Raw genomic sequence first — 24,800 nt, forward strand, 5'->3', positions numbered from 1 at the left:
ATTATAAGGATGAAATTAGATAAAGCACTTTGAATGGGACTTGGCACACAGTAAATACTCTTTAAATATTTATTATGATTATTACTATCTTCTTGAAGTACAACTCATGCATAATGCCCCCAAAAGTATAGTATGCAGCACCCACATAGAAAGCTACTAGGTATAGGTATATAAAAAACATTTTCCCCTACTTCTTCATTCATTTGGCCTATTAGGTTATATCACAATAACAACCAACAAACTCTACCTTAAAGACTTCCCTATCTCTGTGCCATTTATCAGTTACCTTATGCTGTCAAAAAAAAAAATCTACAATGCCACTGTCCCTTTCACTTCTGCAAAGCTTTAAGCATGCATGCAACTAAAAAAAAACCATATATATATATCCCCACCATGGCTTGAAAGAAGAAGGAAGGTGTTAAGCAAAACTGATGTGCTACTAAAAACATCAAGGCTATACAGGGCCATCAACCTCACCACATTCCCAAGAAAGACCTTCTTCAGTGTGTTTGTCAGTCTGACTCAGGCATTGATGAAAGCAGAAAGCCCTGCTCAGAGCCACCAAAGGTGGTTTTGTACCTTGTCATCATAGCATGATGTTTCTCTTTCTCTCTCTTCCTCTTACTCTCCTCTCTTGCTACTACTTTTCAATGTGATTTTAATTAAGATCCATTTTAATGCACAGGCCAAAAGGCAAATAACTCTTCAATAATGAGACAAAACGAAACTGCTGACAGAAAATAACAGAAGAATGGGCAGTTCAAATTCACACACTGGCATTCAAAAGGAAACCCAAAACCAAGCAACTTTCTTTCAAAGGATGTGCAATGAGGGGGATATTCTGCTTTCCATCCTCATAAACCAATTTCTCCCAACTGACTTCCACTCAGCCTTCCTAATACCACCCCTGGTCTGAGGCTATGGGGATCCCTAAGGGTGGAATGGTTCCTTCAGTACAACACCCTGGTTAATAGCACAGATGTAAAACCCTCCACTTCCCAGCTTTGTCACACTGAAAGTTATCTAACCTCTCCATATCTCAATTCATCACCTATAAAGTGGCAAAAGTAATTATTTCCAACTCAGAGTTGTGATTATCTAAGCTCATTAAATAAAAAATATCCTTATTCATTTTTATACTCTATAATTGTTCAGCCCAGTGGCTGCCTGTAGTGTATATTCAATAAGTGGTAATTATTACCCCCTCCATCTGTACCCGCAAGTCAACAGCCAAAACCAAGGGACTAATCATTTTTCAAGTCAATGCTTTTCTTGTTGAGACCTGCCAGTTTCCAAAACTGATCCAACAAATTAGTTTATGTGGCCATTAGGGAAAAGACACAGAGCAAATTACAACAAATGGAGTAAATCAAGCTTCCAAATTTATTAAGCAACCCTGACATGGAACACTAAGATGTTGGTGTGGAGGATTGATAACTCTTAATAAAGGAACAACATTCCAAACTATCATTTGCTGATTCTCAGCTCCAATCTAATACTCTGATGGTCTCCAAAAAAATACATGCATTTCTCTATTTTTTTGAAAAAAATATTTATGCTTTTTGTAGCTCTAAGATTGAAACCCAGAGCCTCACACCTGCTAGGCAAGTCAGTGAGCAATATCCCCAGCCTCTTCCTCTACTTTTCAAAAAGTTACATGTTAAAATATCTGAAATACACAAAATTAGCCAGGCAAATCTGTAATCCCAGTGGCTCAGGAGGCTGAGACAAGAGGAACTCAAGTTCAAAGCCAGCCTCTGCAAAATAGCAAGACCCTAAGTAACTCAGTGAAACCCTGTCTAAAAATAAAAAATAAAAAGGGCTGGGGATGTGGCTAAGTGGTAAAATGCCTCTGGGTTAAATCCCCAGAACCAAACTATCTATCCATCTACCTATCTATATGAAATAGACAAAATTAAATACCTTCCAAGCATCCCATCCCAAAAGCATCTCTATCCAGAAGGCATATTTACTTTGTAATAGAGAAAATAATAAAAAGTGTCTTTCTTGACATTTTTATTTAGAGACAGCAATGTAAGTATAATCTATCCATGTAAAAAAAATTAAAGTGTGCTAATCATTAGCATATTTTTTCTCTACTTGCCTAAACAAGGTTAGGAAGTATCTGTATTAGTGACATTGGAATCCTAGTCTAGGCAAACATGTTAGATATCTGTATTATGGTCAAACATTTTATTTACTTAAAGAACCTAAATATTCAAGTTTTACATGAACATCAGCATGGTGCAAATTCTTCTAAACTGAAGAGATTGAAGAAAAAAATATATCCAAAAGAATATAATGACTATTCAATTTATATGACACAACTCACCTGCAGTGACTAAACAGGAGCTCATCAGGGTAAACATGGCGATCATATAATGGGATGTCATTTTTATTTCTCCAACAGTGCACATCCAGTCACTGCAGCCTATAGTTCTTCGGGTCACAGACAATCTTTGCAAATCAGAAATGGCCTTAAAACCCCTCTTTGCAATGTTAAAATTGCCTGTAAAAAAATAAATAATTTTCAATAAGAGAACTTAGTACAGAAAATTCTTTTCATAAACAAACACACATTAAAGTTAAATTGGCCAGGCACGGTGCACACGCCTATAATCCCAAGGGCTCAGGAGGCTGAGGCAGGAGGATCAAGAGTTCAAAGCCAGCCTCAGCAAAAGCAAGGTGCTAAGCAACCCAGTGAGACCCTGTCTCTAGATAAAACATAAAATAGGGCTGGGGATGTGGCTCAGGGATGAACTGCCCATGAAGTCAATCCTAGTACCAAAAAAAAAAAAAAAAAAAAAAGTTAAATCAAGAATTTCTGAAAGGTGTCAAAGAAAAAAATCTGTCTTAAAAAAATGATAGACTAGTACTGAAGCAAACTAGGGTAGAAATGGTGATAACCCAAATTAAGATTTTTATAGCAAATACTTTAGCAATTGACATGATTATATTTTAACACTTTTAAATCTTTGGGTTTAAGATTGTTTTTACCCACAATCTCTCTATGTTGCCCAGGCTGGTCTCAAACTCCCGAGCTCATGCAAGCCTTCCACCTCAACCTCCTGAGTAGCTAGGACTACAGGCACGTACCTCCACAACCAGATAAATCACGACAATAGAAGAAAATCGAAATGCACCTGTAACACCACCAGTTACATTGTGGTACAATAAACAATGACATGAAACATGCTTTCTCTAGTGCCAGGACACACACACACACAAAAATAGCTCTGATTAGAGACTCATTCTAATGTTATAATGACAGGGTTATCACAGGCATCAAATTAAATTACGCTGAGAATCAATCTGAAAAAACAAAGAACCATAAAAAAGGCAAAGCTCTTATTCCATCTGTTTGCTGACATTCTAGCAGATGTCTCCCCTGCCTTTCAGCCCCATCTGGACTAGATGATCCAGAAGATCCTTTCTAACCTTTTCCTATCCAGAGTCTAATCAGAGTCTGCTGGTAGTTTGCTCAACCTGAATATTCCTCCCATGGCTGCTTTACCTCATAAAGACACTTCAAAGTATGATTTCCAGCCTTATATCCCTGAGCTGGTACAACTCCCGGAAGTTGTTCAATTCAACAAATATGTATTGAGCACCTACTATGTTCTAAACATGATTTCTTCTCATCAGCAATAAAAGTTATCCAACAACTGGATAAAAGTTCAAATAATCTGCTTGATCTAAACCCTGGGCAAGGCAGGATGGGGGAGTTTCCCAGAAATCTCTGATACAAAGAAGGGTTGCAACCTTGTCATCCTCACCCAGGAGATGCTATCCACAGAATGAGTTCCTATTGAAGTGGTCTTTGTTCATCAAATGTTAACAGAAAGAAATTTAAAATGGTTCTTCAAGGCTGAAAGTGTAGATCAATGGCAAAGCACTTGTCTGGCATGAGTGAAGTCCTGGGTTTGATCCCCAGCACCACAAAAAATGAGTAAATAAAATGGGTCTTCACGGATGTAACACTAAATGCCTGTGTGAAAAGGGAAAATTGGGTGTTAGGGGACACAGATAGGAGGAAGCAGGTTCTGGGTTTTGTAATGATACAAAATATGTGAATATTACCTATCTGGAAACAGTAACAATAAAATTGTAACTTCGAAAAGAACTTTTTAGATATGCCTTAAAAATAAATTATTATATATGGTTCAATCTTGGTATATGGTGGAAATTAAAAGCCTAGTATAGAAAAATAAAAGCCTAGTATGAATACAATATGGGTTATGGTGGCAGTTAAAAATCTGCCCAGCTGTGAATCCACCCTGCCACCTACCAATGAGTGATGATTGATGTCAGGCAGATTACTTTTCATGAATGAACCTATGATGTGGTAGGATATGGTAAGTGAGGACTCAGTAAGTACAAATGATGCTTCGAAAAGTGCCTAACACATTAAAAAAATAAACAATCAGTATATAGTAGCTAATATTCTCACTACCTGTTTATTCTCTTTAAGGCAGTTAAACTAATAAAATGGAAAGATCACTGTGTGGTCATTTACGTAAGTCTTAGCTGCTGACAAACCAGTTCAATCATTTGTTTACTGAAAAATAAATGCAACAGACCAAAAGAGGAGATAAGCTAAAGAGCTGTATCACTAAGAGAATAAAGTTGCCAGTGAAGTTGAGGCACAAGTCATTGGTGACACAATGGTCTTGTCTCAATGCCAACTAAATTATATGGCTCATTTGGAAGCCATAAAATAGATCCTTGAAGCCCAACATTTCTGTCACTGTATTTCCACCTCAGACAAAAAGGAAATCTTCTGTTAACAATTTGACAACAATAGGGAAACCTATACTTTCCCTTCAGGAAATCAGATTTCCTGAGTGGATTGGTAAGGAGAAAACTCTCTGAAAGAATATGCTATTTCAGCAAATGCTAAGGGCCATTTTTATAAAGCAAAACCCTCCAAGGAGATCCCAGAAGAAGATGGCTTCCCAGAGGACTTTTATGGGGCACATAAACCATAGGCAGCACAAGTCTAGAGGGAATATTTAATGAGCATGTGTCACCCCTGCCCACAGCCACAGAGGGTCTGTGGGGCTGTGGCCCATTAATCCAGGGGCTTAAACCAGTTCTGCACAAATCTGTGGAAAGAAAGGCAAATGGTTCTATTAAAAATATAGACTGCAAATTGCTGACAAGAATATTGGGCAATTATTAAAATGCAGCAATTACAGATATAATAAAGCCAAGCTAAACAATTTGATGCCCAAAGGCAAACCACAGCAAGTTTACACCGGATCCTAAAACATCTCCGAGGAAGTCAGAGACAAGTTGAAACTACACACTGCTGTTTCTAACAAAGAGAGAGCTTTCCTTCTTTTAGCATAAAAGTCCCTTCATAATGTAACTTGTTCAAAAAGAAAATAAACTGCAGGGGGGGTTCGGTCTAATCTTCAAAGACAGGATCCTAAGGCAGAGGAGAATGGAAAAGGAAGCATGAGGTTCCCATTCAGCCTGACTTCAGTGTGGACCAACACCTGCACACACCAGTACCTCGACACATGAATCAGGGATCTATTCCCTAGTTAGAAGAATGTGGGTGACTCTGGGCCTCCAATAAGTGGTGGCTTTGAAATAAACCCAGGGAACATGAGCTCCTCTTTTCTGTGAGGTTCTGTCACATTAACTTCACAAAGACCAAGGACTTCAGGCCCTGGCTTTTTGACTTCACTGAATCTCTTTGGACTTTCAAAAAATAGATAGGTCCTCTGAGATCTGCAAGAACAACTGGGGGTAGAATAATCACTTTGCCCACATTTCAAAGCAATGTGTTCCATTCAAGGGGTATGAGAACATTTAGTATTCATAAACTAAGAGAATAAAATTCTGAAAAAGAACTTCATGGATTAAAAAAGAACGTGCTACTAATTTTGCTAATTTCAAGAGTTTGTCTTTGTTCATTTCTGAGGCCATTAAACTGAGCATGCTGTCCCACATTCTCTGGTGATTCAACAAAGCACTCAAGTGAAGACTGGGATTAGATGAAAACCCTAACCTTAACACCATCCTGGGTTTAAACCAATGTTCAAAAGGAATTGGTTGGGAACAATATTGCCTGGTTGAATTTTTACGGTTGTTGTTGTTTAGTTTTAGAACAAATCTTGGTCTATCTTGGAGAAAAAAAAAACTGGAAAAATGGGTGTCTAGCAGTAGGTTAATAATCAGTAAAAAAAGAAAAATACTAACTATCCTTTTGATGGCTAACATATTTACCTATATGAGATTATTCAGTCAACACTACATCATAATTAATTTGTAACTGATCAATTACGCAGTTAAAAATTTTAGCATGCTAAAGATATATGAATGGCTTTTCAAACTGAAAGAGATCCACAGGATTTCATTGATGAAGATGAGCCCCAAATTCCAAGACTTACACTTGCCCAAAATAATAGGACAGAGGCAAGGCTCGGTCTCTGTCCATGACTACCGCTCTACCTCCCAATTTCAGCTCTGTCGTCACAAACTGGAAACCATGTTGTCCTCTCAACATTCAATCTCTGAAAACAAAACAACGTTTTTTCCAAAATAGGGGGAAGTCTGCCATGGCTACTATCAGACACTGATATGCACTCTGCACAAATGATTACTGATCATCACTGTGACTCAACTGCAGGACCATGGTGGTAGTTATAATAAATAAACCATCCTTGGTAATGCTGAACTCAAAGATTTTTAAAAATGCAAAGGGCAAGATGAAGCACGAACCTGTGACTGTCACATTCTAACACTAACACTGTTTTACCTGAAATCAGCAGGAGAAATCAGAGATGGAACAAATTTGAAGATCTCAAGGACACAGACATAGTAGAATTTAAAAATTCCCATTGACTAAATTCAAATAGTAAGAAAAACCTGAGCTACTGGTAGCCTGAACATGGAATGGTTTCAGAAAGATCTTTACAATGTTTACAATCCACCATTTAATTGGGGGAAAAAAATGTTTTCTTTTTTTTTAGAAACACACAGTTAAGTCTGCATGTGATTTTAAGAAAAGCTCATAGAGAAACTGTTCTGATGGCTATTCAACCTGCTATTTAGGGGATTCAGAAAGAAGCAGCATGAATGGCATCAATATCTAGCTTGGCAGCCTATAAAAAGGGGTGTACAGGATGTTAGAATAGATACTGTTGTTTGATGACATTTGGATGCCCTTTAGGACCTGTACACAGAAAGCAAAGCCACCTTATTGTCACAGCAGCGACTCTCAGGTTTCTCTATCACACAAGGGAACTGGACAGTTTCCAATCTGTCTACAATGGTAGACAGATTTGGCACAGAGAAGGAAAAAATCCTGGATTTGGTTGAGAAATCTTTGGAATCATATCTAAGCACAATCGGTATTCAACAAATATTTACCACTACTATGTGCCAGACACTGTTCAAGATGCCAAGGGTTTAGTAACGAAAAAAGGAGCCCACGCTCCTACCCTCCTGGCGCTTACATTCTGGCAAAAGTAATATCATTCATTACTTTAGGCAAGCCATTTACTTTTCTGAGCGTCATTGCTTCTAACAATACATCTTTATTTATTGCTTATGCTGTGCCAGGTAACGAGGATATTATGGCCAAGCAAAGAGACATGTTCTTTCCTTAATGGGCTTTAAGTCTGGTGGAAAAAAAAAAAAAAAAACCAAGACAAATAATCACAAATATGTAACTACACAATTCTATATGTGCTAGAGGAAGAGTATCCACATCCTAAGGGTAAACAGAGGTTTAAAAGGTCAGGCGAGGCAAGACCCTTCAGGGAGAAGAGGTTTTACAGGTCCTGATTCTGCAGCAAGCCCACAGGAAGAGAAGAGATTCAAAGGGAAGATAAGAAGAGATTCAAAGGGGATGATCAGATTGGAGTTGATGTTGTTTTCTGGTCCTGGGGATTGAAGCCAGAGTCTCATACTAGCTAGGCAAGCACTCTGACACTGAGCAACATCCCTATTTATTTATTTGACATAAGGCCTCACTAAATTGCCAAGGCTGCCTCAAACTTTTGCTACTCCTGCCTCTGCCTCTTGAGCAGCTGGGATTACAGGTGTGCACCACCACTTTTTATTTTTCTGGTACTGGGGATTGAACCTGATCCACATCCCCAGCCCTTATTATTTTTTGAGACAGAGTCCCACTAAATTGCCCAGGCTGGCCTCAAACTTGTGATCTTCCTGCTGTGGCCTCCTGAGTTACTGGGATGAAAGGCATATATCACCTTGCTCAGACTGAGTTTTTAAATATTTCCCTGAATGCTGTATGGAATTTCTTACAGCAGGTCAGACAAGAAAGAATGGTGGTTGAAATCAGAATGGAACCTGAGTTTGTTCCTTGGTAAGGAGTAATAACTACACTTAACAAGGTCACAAGGTTGCTATAAGAATCAAATGAGACAGTGCATACACAGCAGAAAAACTATCATTACTTATCATTAATAGGCTGTCTTAACCAAAGACATTTATTATCCTGAGGCCTAGGAGTAATGAAAGTCCCAGCGTGCTGTGGCTGTCAGCAGGAGGAAGTGAAAAGAGGAAGATTACTCCTAAACTGCTGTACTAGTGGGCAGGAATTTCATGTGAAGACTTGTGGGGAGGGAGGCAGAGGGAGGCAGGAGCCACAGAGGGTAGGAGGGGAGCAGAGCCGCTGGGCTCACTCTCTCCTGCTTGCACTGGCCACCTTCAAAGAAAAGGTAGGCTGCCCCTCCAGGGCACAGCCCAGCCTCACCACCCGCTGTCCTAGAATTCTTCCAGCAACCCAAGTGGATTCTAAAAGGCCCAGGCACAACAGACCTCATTCCCAAGTAAAATATATCAACACGGGGAAGGAAGACATAGATACATTTCCACAAGTTGGTGAAAGACCACTAGTGGATTTTTCACCACCTTGCAATACTCTAAAAAAACACCTTTTCATATTTATGATTTTTGCATCCAAAGATTTCTGTTGCTTATCATTTATGAGGGTGTGTCCTTTTAAGCTAGAATTAATACAGAACTATATTTGGGAGTTCAAAACCTGGTATACCAACCTCTACCACTCACTCTCCTGTAACATGATAACAACACTTTGATTATAATATATGAGATAGAATGTGGACATGGTACTTAAAAATATTACTTATATTCTGTCCCACAGTCTTTTCTGCACAACGCCCCCTACCCCTGCTTGGCGTTGAGGATTGAACACAGGTCCTCAAGCTTGCCAGGCAAGCTCTCTACCACTGAGCTACCCCCCCAGTCCCACTGTCCATTTTAAATCAATAACAGTCACTGTTGTTTTAATGTTAAAACAGCCCCCAAACTTCCAAAAATAATAAGTCAATTACCAGTAGTGAGACCATATAAATTGTAGTTTATAGAAAGCTTCATATTCATTTTGAGATGAGACTTTATTATCTAGAGTTTCAAAAATTCTCCCCATCACCAAAAAAATAATGATTCCAAATTCAATACAAGATCTAAGTCCTAATGATAGTCATGATATTGCAAAACTGCTTCCAAATGATGAGGACGGCACGGTCTCAACATTTCTGGTATAAGTTATAGAGACCTGGCTACATATCCTTCCTCCATTCTACCTATGGTTCCCATATTAGCAGTAGAGGTTTAGCCAGGGGGCGGTAGAACTCAGCCTAGCACTTCCACCAAACCAACCCAACTACTAATAATGAGGAACAAGCTGTCATCAAGAGGATTTACATCATGAAGCTGCAATTATTCCAGCAAAGCTCAGCACACTTAACATTCCCAAGACTACAGTCATCATCCCCCAGGCCCTAGCAAGCACTGGACATTGACAAAAAGCTTCAGGTAGATCTCAGTGGTAGAGCACATCCCTAGCATGTGCAAGAACCTGGGTTAGATTCCAGCACCACAAAAATAAATAAAATATCATGCATACACTACAATAAAAGTTAGTATGGATGAATGACCAAATTGTTAGAACATGTCTTGACAGCAAATGATAAACCAACAGATAAGGGTTGGAACTTCAAGCACCCTCAAAGCAACAGGGGGCAGGAGTTCTGCCATCAATGTATTTTATGAATTCAGACATTCTAGGACTTACTTGCTTCATCTCTATTATTAAAAGATTAAACAAGAAAAAATTTTATTCTACATCTTACATATAATTGTCATTATATGGACTCATGACCAATCCTGAATCCTCTCTAGAAAACAAGACTTCAAAAATATCTGTGGAGAGGTTGGGGGTGTGGCTCAGTGGTAGAGAACTTGCCTGATACATGTGAGGCTGTGGATTCAATCCGCAGCACCATCACACACACACACACACACACATACACACACACACAAAAAAAAAACTTTGAAATGTGTAATCATATAATGGCTAGCAGGAATAACATTAAGTTAGAAACTATTATACAACAATCACATTCAACTTGATAACATACAAGAAAATAATATATCAACACTGCATTAGTGTGTTTAATCTATAACTTATTTGAACCAAAAAATATTTAAATGTGGCATGTTCCCAACAATGAAAATTATAAATCAAACACAAAACCTGAATTTTGTCCAGATCTGCTCATTTTATCCAAACCTACCATTTCTATGCTCTTCTTCAAAGTCCAGGAACCCTACTCATTCCCGTCTTCTCATTCCAAAGCCACTTCTAATTAATCCCATCTCACCCTGAACACTGCCTCCTCAACAATTTGTGTATAATTTGTGCCATGTTAACTTCTACTCAGAGCCAACTCAGTATGTTACAGATAAACAAAATCCACTCCAACCCTTTAACTTGATAGATTAGCAAACCAAGGATCAGAAAGACTCCATGACTGACTGGCCCACTGATGCACAGCTAGTTAATGGTAAAGCCAAGGCTTTGGCTAAAGGAAGATATCAGGGCCACAGGGAAATTCTTCCCCTCTGTAATTATTCTGCGCTTATTCAAGTGTTTGTTCCTCATTCCCCTTCTTATTAGAGGCTCACACCCTGCTTTCTTCTCTGACCCCACAGAATATCTGTGACTACTGAGCACCTAGGATATCATTCCATTCTCTCAAACACCCTGTTTGTTCTTGCCTCCATTTAATTTTTTTAATTTTTATTTTTGGTGTCAGGGATTAAACCCAGGGACACTTGACCACTGAGCCACATTCCCAGCCCTTTCTTTTTCATTTTATTATTATTTAGAGACAGGGTCTCACTAAGTTGCTTAGAGCCTCACTAACTTGTTGCAGCTGCCTCAAACTTGCAATCCTTCTGCCTCAGCCTCCCTAGTTGCTGGGGTTATAAGCATGTGTCACCCACACCCGGGTATTCCATTTGAGAATGAAAAAAAGTAAGGCTTCAAGATGCTAAGAAAGCCTGAGATCACCAACCATTAAGTCCTCGCACCAAGATTTGAGTCCAGGTCTAATTACATAGCCCATCCTCTTACCCACTACAAATTGGGGTTCCTCCAGAAACAGCTGGCTTCCAAAAAAGAAAAAAGGCAGGATCAGTTCCTAATCAAGAAACCACTGTGGATACCAACCAGGCTCCAAATAGGCAGTCACTCTGGTAATAGGCAGTCTGATGAGATCTGACACAGAGACAAATTATTTTGCTTTGAAATCAGGCTTGCAAATATATTTACTTCATTCATTCAGTCATTCAATAAGCATTTATGAGCAAATGATAAACCAACAGATAAGAGATGGAACTTCAAGCATCTACCTCATGTTGGGCCTTGTTTAAGGAGCTGGACACAGAGCAATGAACTAAACACATCTATTTTCAAAGAGTTTTATCTTCTGATGGGGGGCAGACAGACAACAAATATATGTGTCAAACTGTGGTAAGACCTAGAAAGAAAAATAAAGTAGGGTAAAAAGAGACAGTGATGAGAGGAGGGATGCTATTTTAGCAGGAGGCCAGGGGTGGCCTCCCAGAGGAGGTGGCATGTAAGCACAGAGAGCAAAGCTGTGATAACATCTGAGGGAAATGCATCCCAGGAAGTGGAAATAGCAAAGGCAAAGGTCCTTGGTGCGTTCTACAGTGCTGTGGAAGCATGCAGCCCCCACAGCCCACCGGGGTTCAAATCTCTGCTCTACTTCTTCCAAACAATGTGATTATGGGCAACTTACTTAAACCTCCAGGCCTGATCTGTAAAGCAGGCATAATGTGTCTGTCTTCCTCACAGAGTTGTTAGGAAGATTAAGTAAATTAATACCATTTAAAGCACTTAATACCCAGTATGTTGTTAGGGTTCAGGAAATGATAGCTATGATTATTGTGAAATAGTCATCAATAACTCAGCTCCATTCAGAACAATTCATTTTCAATTGGTGGTTTTGAATCCCAGGGTTAAATTACACTGCTTGGCTCTGTCCATGGCCAACAACTTCCTCCTAAGCCTTAGACTTCCTTGGCTGGGCTTCCTGTCCTGAGGAGAAGAGTCCTGTATGGAACCATACTGATGTTATCTCACTAAGAAGGAGAGGCACATTACTCTAGCTTTACTATTACACTAATATAAATTATGCTCTTCATTCCACACCCCCTGCCCTCCAGAATCCAACACCTCTTCAGGACAGAATTTCTCGCCCCTTAGGTGTAAGTTATTGGTTTCATAGGACTAGTCCCACCCATCTTCACTCCTCGATGGCATCACTGACAGAAGCAAGCAGCAACTTCAACTACAATCCTCCGTCTTCAGAAGGGTTCAAACTGCACTTCAAAATTAAGATGTTAATTGTTTCTTTTTTACATCCTTTCTAACATGTTCTTTTTGCCTAAAACAAACATTTGTTTTCAAAGAGAACAGAACAGAAAAGCAAAACTCAAAAAAGCATCTGGCCTGGCAGTCTCAAGACTGTTCCTTGGAGCACAGTACCAGCTCTAGAAGATACCAGAAGCCACCAAGGGCATGGGCTCAGAGCTAAAGGAAGATATCAGGGCCACAGGGGAAATTCTTCCCCTCTGCCCAGTACCCTCTCCTCCAGCTCTGTCCCTTACTGCTCTGTTAATTTTTCATCTTTGTATCTGGATGGGTTAGAGGGCAAACCACAGGCAGAGAGAAACCACAGCAAGCCCATGCCTGTTAGAGGTAAAAATTGGGAATCTTCCCAAACCACTTGTAAGGCTGGGGAGAGCCCAGGGTTACTCCTTCAAGTCAGACAATTAAAAAGAGATCAATGTTCTACTCCAACAAGTCTTAAATAAGGCTTTAAAAAATCAGATCCTCCTTCTTCCTGACAGGGCCTGATGTGTTCCCTTTGAATGCCCCGAGCATATGTTTAACTGGAGTATAATGAATCTATAAAATCTTACTTTTTCTCACTCATCTATTCATTCCACAAATATTTAGGGAGTGCCTTCTCTACACCAGGACTGTTCTAGACATGGGAATTGGACAGGGAACAAAACATAAAAATCTTTGCCCTCATGTAACTTCCATTCTAGACAGGGAGACAGATTACAGACAAGACAGAATTGTGTGTTAGGTAGAAATAAGTGCTAAGAAAACACATAAAGCAGAGACATGCATGTGAGTCTTGAGTTTGTTTCTTTGTTGTGAGCCAGGATCTAAAAGATGTGAACTCTACAGATATTTAGGAGGAAAACATTCAAAGTGAGAAAAACAGTACACATGAAGGCCCTGACACAAAGTGTGCAAGGAAACTCAGGAAACAGAAAGTATTCAGCTAGTATAGAGTAAGCAAGCAGCAGTAAGAGACCTGGGAATGGTCAGCTACCACACAGGACTTCACAGATCACTGTAGGAATTTTGGCTTTTAGTGTGAAAAAGACAGGAGCAGTTGAGAGTTATAAACAAGGCATGATGGGATCTGGCTTAGGTTTTATCAGAGTCACTCTGGCTATTGGGTGGAAACTAGATTACAAATGGGTTGGGGGAAAACTGCTTACTCACTGTGTGATCTTGGAAAGACCACCTTCCCCCTTTGGTTGTTCTCATCTTTAACGGGCCTTAAAGAAGAGTATTCTAAGCCCTGCTCTAATCTCAAATTCTGATTCTGATTTGATTGCCTTCGTCTTGTCTATGATTATATTTATATCAACTATAATCCTGACCTTTCCTCAAGGCTTTAACTGCAGTGACACTGAGTTGAAGAATTTAATTTGACAACACATATCATACATCAGGCCCATACTAGACACTCAGGATACAAAGACGGTAACACTCTGTTATGGTTTGGATCTTGAATGTCTCCCAAAGGCCCATATACTAAAGGAACAGTCCCAGTGGTGGCAATATTGGGAGAGAGTAGAATCCTTAAGAAGTAGGGTCTAGTGGGAGATCTTTAGATCTTTGGAAGGGGATTATGAGATCCCCATTCTCTTCCTCTTTTTTGCTTCCCAGACATGAGGTGAATGGTTTTGCCCTGCCACACGGTCCCACCATGATGTGCTACTTCAATACAGGCCCAACACAACAGGGTCAGTAGATCATGGAGTCAAATCTCTAAAATTGTGGTCTAAAATAAATCTTTTTACCTTACTAGGTAATTATCTTGTGTTATACTGATATATAACAGCATAACCGAAGGTCATTAAGGAAGTCCCCAATCTGAGACTGCGGACCACAGAGTAGTATTTGGGTTTGGGAATTAGTTTTAATGGAAAGACTTACAGAATAACCAAGTGTCACTGCAGAATAATAAGCTGCTGAAAGTATGGGTATGAAATGAAAAAACTGGAAGTTCCTGACACAGATATGGCCAATGAAGCATGGAAATGAGCAACTAAAGGTAGATTGAGAAATGAAAAGAAAGAGGAAATGCCGCTAATGATTTGTCTCCACCAAAACTCATGTTGAATTCTAATATCCATGTTGAGGTACTAAGAGGATAGGAACTTGATCCAACCATGGTATTTGGATGGGGTGGGGCGGGTTGGAAGGTAATTAAGGTTAAACAGGGCTATAAGGATGGGGCCCTAATCCAATGGGACTGTGGCTTTATAAGGGAAGAGAGACCAGAGCTAGAATGCTCTGTCTACCCCTGCACCTACCTAGAAATTCTGCAACAGGTCCCCCACCAGCAAGAAGTACCTCACCAAATGCAGACACTCAATCTTGAACTTCCAGCCTTTAGAACTGTAAACTGAATAAACCTTATTCTGGATAAGTAAGCCAGTCTTGGCTTTTTTGTTACAGCAACAGAAAATGGACTAATACAAATGCCAACATGTGGGGATCCATCATGGAAAAGGAAGACTGCAGAGAGATCAGGAACATCCAAGGGAAAACCAGAAGTAACGTTGTGGAAACCAAGAGAATCAAATGTGGGGAAAAGAGGAGAGTAAAGCAAAAAACGTATGAGGGAAAGAACAATGAAGATGCTGACTGAAAGCAGGCTCGGAATTTTGCACTTTGCACCTTTTCTGGCTCGTCATGGTGTGGTGGGCGTGGGAGCCTGCCTGCCGCAGGCTGAGAAGTAAATGGAAGGTGAGAAGAAAAGAACCAAGAGCTAACACACCACCAGCTCTGGCAAGACTAGTTGTTATCAGAGATTCTGTACCATCAGGAAAGTCTTATTCAACACTCTGTGGAGGTGTAAGGTGTGAGAAACAGGAACCAAAAGCTGCTACTGGGGGGGGTGATCTTCTGGTGATGGAAAGGATGTTTCTTAGTTACCCACCCAGGTCTCATAGGATCACTAATCCTGAAACTAGCAGCAGGCATTCAGAAAGGCTAGTTGCTTCTAATAAGTGTCGAGGACAACATATCCACCCACATATTGTCCAACTATTAGACCTCTGGCCTCCATTCTCTCCTCACACTAACATCCTTGCATTTTCTCCCTTAGCAGAATACTGCTGAGCAGTAAGGACTGCATTTCAGTTGAAAGAAAGGTAAGTGTAACAAAAGTCCATAGCACCAACGACCACGTGTGGATCTGTGGATCCATAAATTGCATCAATCAGACAGGAAAAGGCTTCACCAAAAATCCAAGCCGGGACCTAAAACACTGGGCCCAGAGCAGTTAGTGTCAGCAGAAGTTGCCTAACTGCCCTTCGATGTGCTCTCTGAGAAAAAGAAAAGAGCCAAAAGAGGAACAAGTCTTTAATCCTAAAATTATTCTGAATTTCCAATACAGAGCACTTGAGAAACATCTGAATTCAACAGAAAAACTAGCAGATTCTTTAAAATGTGCATCTACAATTCTTTCTCCTATACCCTCTGCAAAAAAAAAGCAACCTAACTCCCAAATGATCATTTTTCTTGGCTTAACTTCACTATTTTTTGTGATACATAATTGGAAACAGACTGATTTTTCCTGGCTTTTAGAGAATAAGATCCTTCGGGGTTATAAGAATTGCCAGCTATAGAACCTCAACTTTAGCAAAAATGTCTTTTGCAAAGCTCTTACCTATATACCTACTTGAAATCTATAATAATTCCAAAGAAAACATTTAAATCCCTTATTATTATGCAAAAGTTAACTTTCTCCTAATAAATCAGAGACCTCCCTCCCTCTCCTCACCTCTCTACCCATTTAAGCTAAGTGAAATCCTGCTTTGAGTTCAGCTATCTCCCATTCAGACATTACCAAAAGCCCCACCCAACACGGTATCTACATGGGACACTTTCTAGAGGTATTTTCAATAATCTAGTAGAACTGGTTCTAAAAAAAACCCTCTTCACTTAGCCCATAATAAATTTAATGTCTTGAGCATCTTAGAGAGTGAACATATCAAGCAATGAAATAAAGATGCCAACGGACTGAAAAAGGCATAAATATAGGAAAATGTGAAATGTAAGAAATTGGTCATCCTTACCTTGGCTCTTGTCAAAAACATCATGTCCTGCAACTGTGGTAAATAATGTCATGGGTTAAAAACAAAAAGACAGGTGTATCTTCATAAAACAAATCATTATTCATGATTCATATAGTATATTATGAATATATGACAAGTAACAATTTCTTGAAGGTCACAAAACTCATAAAACTAATAGGAATACTTGTTCAAAAAGCCTTTGGCAAAAAGAGAGACCAGCAATAATAAACATGTTCATTTAGAAGATCAGAAACTTCTCCCACACACATAGGGAAGACCTTACACTGCAATGATGAAAAATGTATGTAATGAGTCAATGGTGCTTTCCCTCCAAGTTGCATTTAATTTGCCAGCCAACTGCACAAAGTCTAATATAACAAAATGAAAGATTTATACTTCGTAGACACTCAAGAGTTTTGTGTTTGAGCAGGTTTTGTTTTACAGAAAAAAAAAAGCATAAAAATGAGATAACATAACAACACTGAGGATCATACCAAAGAACTTAGGATACTACCACATGAACATGGATTTTGTAATTAGAATCTAAGTATCTCACCTCGAATAACCTTCCAAGTACAAGGGGTAAAAAAAGCCACTTTCTGCTCTAGAAATTATCATATACTTAGATAATTATGAAATGAAATTTGCAAATAGCCACCAGTGCATTTTTGCTTCCAAGGACCAATATCATACTGTCAAAATACATAAATCACTAAAAATGCTAATAGAATGATACTCTCCAAAGGGACTCTTTTCACACACCAAATGGAATTAAGTATTCATCAAGTTTCCATTAATAAAATAGTGAAAAAGAAATCCAAAGTTCTGTTGGGCCCTCCACTCTGCCTATCGGTAGTGTTGGCCTTCCTGTCTGAAATTGCAGACCGTCTCCCAAGGTAATCTGATCAACAGGGAAGCTCAAGGACTAGTGTCTGTAAAGATTGTTTTCTAAAGATCATTTTTTTCAGGAACTAATAAACTTAAATGTGTTTTTACAAATGGTCCATCTGCGATTTTACACCTAAACCTGACCTTCAGCATATACAAGATAAGCAAATTAGGTACTTGGAAAGACAGAAAAGCAAGTGCTTCATCCTCCTGACACAGCTCCTAACTTGAAAGGCCCCTCTCACTCAGAGTCCAGTGTTCAAGAGGTAGGGAGAGCACATGCTTCTGCATTATTTTTTTTTTGGGGGGGGGGGTACTGGGGTATCCTTTTTCTTAAAGTAAAGATAGGGCTAACATTTCAGACTTAATTCTAAATTATTATCCTGGCAACACTTTAACATTAAATTTGAAAATGAACTTTGTTCCACTCAACATATCACTCAGAGTGCTCTTTCCAGATTAGGAGATTTCAACATAAAGGAATCACCACAAACAATACCAGATATTAACTTATCTCTACCTATACAGTTATTATCATCTGAAAGATATGTCAGGATGGACAGATATGTCTGGAGCTCCTGTTCCAGACCTTCCATTTAAAATATGGTCTCTATCATATTTAGGTAACTGTCAACCTATTAAGTCTCCATCTCTAGCCTAGAAAGCTAAAGAATAAAAAATGTTGAATAAGGTCCAAACAAGAGTTGCCTCAGGCAGAATTTATATCAATGTTGTTTTAAACACAAAATATTGCACACATTTTGGCTGAGAGAGCAAGAGATCAATCACTAGTCCCTAAGATGGAGAGGGAGAATGGTTGGAAATCTGTGCTAAATCTTAAGAAAGGACTTTGCAAGGAGAGAAAATAAAGCTCAATGTCAGTTAACAAGCAAATGTGCTATTTCAAAAAAAAAAAATAGAAAACAAGAAATCTAGAAATGAACAGAGCCCAGGAAATGGACCCAGATCCTTTCTGTAAAGCCTTTCCAAGTGGTGTTAATTTATTTCATCTTGACTAGAAACTGAACAAATTAGCAACAGCTTGTGTTTTATGAAATGCTACAAAGTAACAGTGCTATCATTCCAAGTGTTACTCTGAAGATGTGGAACCCCAGAAATTACTGCCATTCATCTTAGTACATTTAATTTTCTTCCAATGACATAAACGCCCTTACTAAATCCGTTAAAGGCTCACTACTATTTGTTAAAGGCTAGCTTTTCATATGACCCTAGATTCACTCATACATTCCAAATTGCCCACATTCCTAATGGCAATACGAGATTGCTTTTTAAGTTAAAGATCCTTAAAAACACTTATCCAACTCATTACAAAATTTTCTAACATTTTTTAAATTTAAAAAAATTAAAAACATTTGAAAATATAAGGAAAATCTACCATTGAACTGACCAAAATGACAATATTACTACTGTTAAAATAATTATTAAGAGCAAAAAAGAAGACTGTCCTCTTTTAACTAATAAACTTGATAATTATAAATTTTCATCCATTAGAAATGAAAAGACAGAAACATACATATCATAATGAATTATCAAGAGCTGGTAATTCAAAGTGACTACAGAGCAGAATCGTCCAGGAAAAATATTACAGCTATGTTACAACTTACCCAGCCATTCTGTAAATTCTAATTATTCTGTCTTCTATGCTTAAAATATAAAGTCAGAACCTTTCACAGATTTATGTCCCAGGAAGCTGGTCATCCCTTACATACTAAAAGAAGTCAGTAATGACCTGCAAAGGACATTTTTGAGTTCCCTGGGCTCTCAGGCAAGCAGTCACCTGACTTTTACAAGCTACAACCAAGTTTCATACAAAAAGGAAAGATTAATTCCTTGGAGTCTTAAAAAGAATGGGACAATAGCTTCCTTCCAGCAAACCAATTTTGTCAATCTTTAAAGGCTTTGGGTGACAAAGCCCTAGGCATCCTTAAGGCATCTTAGCCCCCTGCTAAGATGAATAAGTACAGTTAATTTGCTGAACTCTAAAACCAGAAACCATAAGCCGATTAGTGAGTAGGAGGTTGATAAACATTTGTGGAGAAAGTAAACTAGATGAGCGCATGGAAGACTAATGAGATCCCAAATAAATGCTACCCTGTAGTAAGTACAATGGTAGAAATTTTGAAAGAAGGGGCTAAATTTGAAAGTCACTTAAAAATAGGATCCACATAACCATAACTTTATGAAGTAAAGTTAAATCAAAACTGTGTGATACACAAGAAATAAGAAAGGAAAATGGCCTATAAAACTGCAAAAAGAGAAAACTTAAATTGTCAGTTTGACTAACTCGGGGTGGGAGAGGATACTGGGGATAGAACCCAGGGATGCTTTACCCCTGCGCTACATCCCCAGTCCCCTACACCCACCTGGCTTTTTTTTTTTTAACAGGGTCTCACTAAGTTGCCAGGGTAGCATCAAACTTGCAACCCCCTGCCTCAGCCTCCTGAGTTGCTGGGATTACAGACATGTGCCATCAAATCTACCTTCCAAGCATGTTAACTCTTAAATATTGTTTATACATGTATTTATAGGTATGGCCACCCATAGACACATCATAGATACCTATGCTGACATTGAATATGATAAATTGAACATCCCTAATCCAAAATCAAATATGCTCCAAAATTCAAAATTTTTTCAGAACTACTATGACATCACAGTTGGAAAATTATTCATCTGACCTTATGTGATGAGTCAAAGTCAAAAAAATATACTAAAAATGCTATATAAAATTACCTTTTGGCTATAAAGTCTACATAAAACAAATTTTGTGTTTAGATTTGGATCATTTTCTCAGGTCATCTCATCATACATGTGCAAATATTTCAAAATCTGAAGAAATCCAAAACACTTCCAGTCCCAAGGATTTCAGATAAAGCATATTCAACCTATACTAAAATATATGCCTCTGAAGAATGCACAGTAATAGAATTGTTGTAACTTAGGGTGAACAATCTTCTATTGTCTTGCTCTTGAAAGATGTTAATGAAACATAATAATAACAGAAATGTGAGTGCACTAGTCTGAGAACAATTCACTACAACCAGTTTTATATAAGAAGTTAAATAGCCAGGCAAAGATGATGGTGCACGCCTGTAATCCCAGCAGCTTGGGAGACTGAAGAAGGAGGTTGGTGAGTTCAAAGCCAGCCTCAGCAATTTAGCGAGACCCTAAGCAACTCAGAGAGACCCTGTCTCTAAATAAAATATAAAAAAGGTCTTGATATGTGGCTCAGTGGTTAAGCCCCTCTAGGTTCAATCACCAGTACAAAAGAGAGGGTGGGTATAGAGAGAGAGAACGTTAAATAAGGAGAGTTACAAGAGGATTCGGGATGGATTTCTCTGGATCACCAGTTTTCTCAATAACATGAAATACTATTCAAACTACACAAAATTATTTTACATGCATACCTCCTAAAGAAAACAAATTGAAAAAAATAAGAAGAACATGGATGTGTGTATTTAATATCTATCCAGCCACCCTAGGGTTCTTGACACATCCAATATACAGGCCTTGTCCTCAAAAATCATTGTTATTTTAATGGGTTGAAATTAAATACAGTTCTTTATTGCAAATGCAAAAAGCAACTTGGTTATTTTGATAGAAGAAGGCACAACATTTTTCTCTTCTAAAATGTATGTTTAACACCTTCCAAACTGGTTTGTATGATTTATAGACATTAATAGTATTTTGTGCTCCCCCTATTGGTTAATATTAAAAATAACAATGAATTCCCCAGGGATTGCCTTTGAAGTTCTGGTGTTCAAAAGTTAAGTAGGTGATTTTATATTTAAAAACATGAGCCAAATCAACAGTTGTTAAGCAAAGCTGCCATATAATGGTCAGATTCCATCACAACAGGAAAAATTAACGCTGACAAATGACAAAGACAAACTAAAGGGCAAAAAATATGCTGAAGCTTTGAAACACTAAACAATGTAGAATTAAAGCCAAAAGCAGAGAACACCAAGAAACAGAGCAACATCCTTTAACTGACACAATGGCATGAAATCAATTCCATTTTAATAGCCCTTAAGGGGGTAAGAATTATTTCCCTACCTCCTGTGCCAGCCTCAAGCTGTTTCCTAAGGAAGCCAAGTAACGGTGATCAACAATGTCTGGAAAATTAATAAAAGAAATTAAGAATAAAGATCCATATTAACACAAGTCAGTTCTATTTATAATTATTTGGAACCAGTTTCAGAGGAACTGAAAATTTATATATACATACATATATATTTTTTTCACCTAAATTAATCACAGATATGTTATCTAAGTATCAAAAGATGTGTTGAACTCAGATGGGAAGCTGGGTGATGAGAGAAGGTCATCTATTCACCACACACAAATCTGACTGCTCTCTGCCCAGCTGATCAAGCTAGTTGAGGAGTTAGAACTAATGGAAAGTTGTGCATGATCTTGGGCAAGTAACTTACCCTCTACTGTCTTATCTGTAAAGTGGGACTATTAATAGTGTTTTTACCATAGAGTTGATGTGATGCTTAAGTGCCACCAGGTCAGTATGAACACAAAATTTCTGGTACATAGGAAGGGCTCAATAAACATCAGTTATTACTACCGAAAAGATACAGGTGAATTCACACTGAAGTAACTGCAGTATGAAATACCCTTTCAGGAAGATGACAAGATCTTGATCTGTTTTGTGAAGACTTCTATCCTCCCAAACCTACCACTTCATCTAGTGAAGATGGAACTCAGAAAACTCCTGGTTCCGCGTCTCAATCTGTCACTCCTATAGTCCCCCTTACCCTCACCGCTGTGTCACGGCAATGCTGGGACAAGCACTGCTAACACCTGGCGCCAGGCACTGCTCTAGAACCTTGCACACAAAAAATCGTTCAATCCTCACAGCAACATTTGGGGGACCAGTACTGTTATTCTCATTTCACAGCTAAGGAAAAGGGACGATTTTACTGTCCTAGCTTTCTGTATGGACCCCAAATCCATAGGGTTCTATTCTGCCAAGGTAGGGCATGCTTGCTTGACATGCCGGTTCCCCTACACTATGTGATTCTGAAAAGTGCCCTAATAAGAACAAATCTGATTCTTCTAGCAATAGCCCAAGATTTCCAAGTTTGTCCGAACCAAGTTAACACACTTAAGAGAGCCTTCAAAATAAATAGGGAAGAGCGGCCAAGTTAATGCGGGTGAGTACTCCGCTGGGGCTGCAGCAGCAGCGCACTGCACAACCCGAGGAGCACCCTCGGGGTGCGGCCGGCTAGGAGCGCGGGTCGCGTGGGTGCGTGAGTCCTGGAGACGCGGCCTCTGCCACAGCAATTGAGTGCAAACCCACAACAAACCTTTCCCACTGACGCTGTCACGCGTAGGGAGGGAAGTGGCCTGCGCACCCCACAGAGGTCAGCAGGAACCACAAAAAGGAAGAGTGAAAGCGGGCTTGGAGAATTCTTCCCCAGCACTGCGCATCGCCCCGAGCGCTGGCCACCGGTGACGGCCGCTTCCCACGCACCTCAGGTCCTGGCTCCTCCGAGTATAAACACCGTCAGACCAAGGCCGCCCTCCCAAGTCCAGGGGTTCTGCTGTCCGAGGCGACCCCAGCAGCTAAGCAAGCACCAACAGCCCGCGCTCCAGGGACTCGCAACGCGCAGCCTGCAGAGCCCGCGGCCCGGCGGGTGACCAGCAAGCTGCACAGCCAGGGAGTCCCGGCTGGCACTGCGGAGCTGAGCGGACCAGCCGGCACGTACCTCCAAGGCGGTGTGTCAAGCGGAGATCCACCCGCGGCAAATTGGAGGAAAGCAGAGCAAAGTTTCCCCGCCCAGCACTCGGCGGCTGCGAGCTCCTCCGGCAGCTGCTGCGCCGCGGCGCAACTACGCCATCCCGACCCGCCGGGGACTTTCACCTCCTGCAGGGAGCTCCGAGAATCACGCAGGGAAAGTGGCCGGCACGAGAGCCACCGACTTCCCTCCCTCACTCCCTGAGAAGAGGAAAGTGCCGCTTGGCGTCCCCGAAACCCTCGATTACCCCCATCGGGCCGACCCAGCGCATTCGCTCTCGCTCACACACACACGCGGGCGGGGTCGGGCAGGACGCCACAGCAATCAGCGCGCGGGGGGAAGGGCGCTTCTCCACTGCGTCCCCACCGGGGGCTCTGGGCCGCCCAGAAACTCCTCCTCCCGCCTCCCGCCTCCTCTCTCCTCCCCTTAGCCTCCCCGGCTGATGGATGAGCCCCAAGAGCAGCTCAAGCCTGCGTCTCCCTCCGGGCGGAGAAGCCAAGGAAAAGAAGGAGCTCCGGGTGCGGCCGGGCTCAGAGCGCCCAGGTTGGGACAGCGGGTAGGAAGAAGAGCGGGCAACGCGCTACGAACTACAGGACTCGCTCCCTCAAACTAGATCCTTCAGACTTTCCAGCTCTGGAGGAGCTGAGTTTTTATTTGGTTCATCTGTCTCGATATAAAAATTCTAAAACCGCAGATAAACTCATCACACCCTCTGCCTACGCCCCAGCACAGCACCCCCGCCCCCGCACACATAAATTCTGCCCTATTTGTTTTTTCCCCAACCTCTAATCCTGCTTGTTATCTCAAGGTACATTCTGACTGTGGACGCTAGCAGAGTCTTTTCTCTTCCTTGCTGACAGTTGAGGGTGCATTACCCTGCCCTTTCCCCAGCTAGCTAAATAAATTAATTACATATAATGGAACCAGATCCGCATTTCTAGAGTCACCCTAAGGTCGGCGGCGTGGTGAACAACAGGTGGGCGGTGCAACGTCCTGCATGCACGTGCCTGTAAACTGCAACCTGCAGGAGTTGAAAGGGTAATGAAAACACTACTTTGATCCTCTGTTTACACCCCGTATTTGTATTAAAAGGTATACAATATAACAGGACACTCTTGTACAAATAGGCAGGTGAATGACCATGAACTGAATGGCGTTTCAGAAACCTGACTCTGCCATTGGATTAAGTAGTTAAGTGGTAGAGCACTTACCTAAGCATGAGCAAGGCCTTGTGTTCAATCTCTAGTTTGTTTGGTTGTGGGGTTTTTGTTTGGTTGGTTGGTTTGGATTTGTTTGCTTTTGTTGTTGTTGTTGTTTGGGTTTTTTTGTTGGTTGGTTGGTAATGGGTATTGAACTCAAGGGCACTCCACCACT

The 24,800-nt window shown here is 40.2% G+C and overlaps 1 protein-coding gene across 3 annotated transcripts in view; it reads right to left on the reverse strand.

Annotated features, from left to right (window-relative positions):
- Tgfbr3 (transforming growth factor beta receptor 3) overlaps positions 1-23,923 on the reverse strand; it is a 188,104-nt gene extending 164,181 nt beyond the window's left edge. Inside the window, exons 1-3 of one of the 3 annotated variants that reach the window (XM_071618043.1) lie at positions 23,397-23,923; positions 21,733-21,791; positions 2,333-2,509 (exon numbers count right to left, since the gene is read on the reverse strand). In XM_071618043.1, coding sequence (XP_071474144.1) covers positions 2,333-2,417 — 85 coding nt within the window. In that variant the 5' untranslated portion in view covers positions 2,418-2,509; positions 21,733-21,791; positions 23,397-23,923. Of the gene's footprint in view, positions 1-2,332; positions 2,510-21,732; positions 21,792-23,161; positions 23,364-23,396 lie in introns of those variants that run through there. The other 2 variants (XM_071618044.1, XM_071618045.1) reach the window with 2 other exon arrangements.
- Between the last annotated feature and the right edge of the window lie 877 nt (positions 23,924-24,800).

Source organism: Marmota flaviventris, chromosome 10 (assembly GCF_047511675.1).
Source record: "Marmota flaviventris isolate mMarFla1 chromosome 10, mMarFla1.hap1, whole genome shotgun sequence".
NCBI classification, from domain to species: Eukaryota; Metazoa; Chordata; class Mammalia; order Rodentia; family Sciuridae; genus Marmota; species Marmota flaviventris.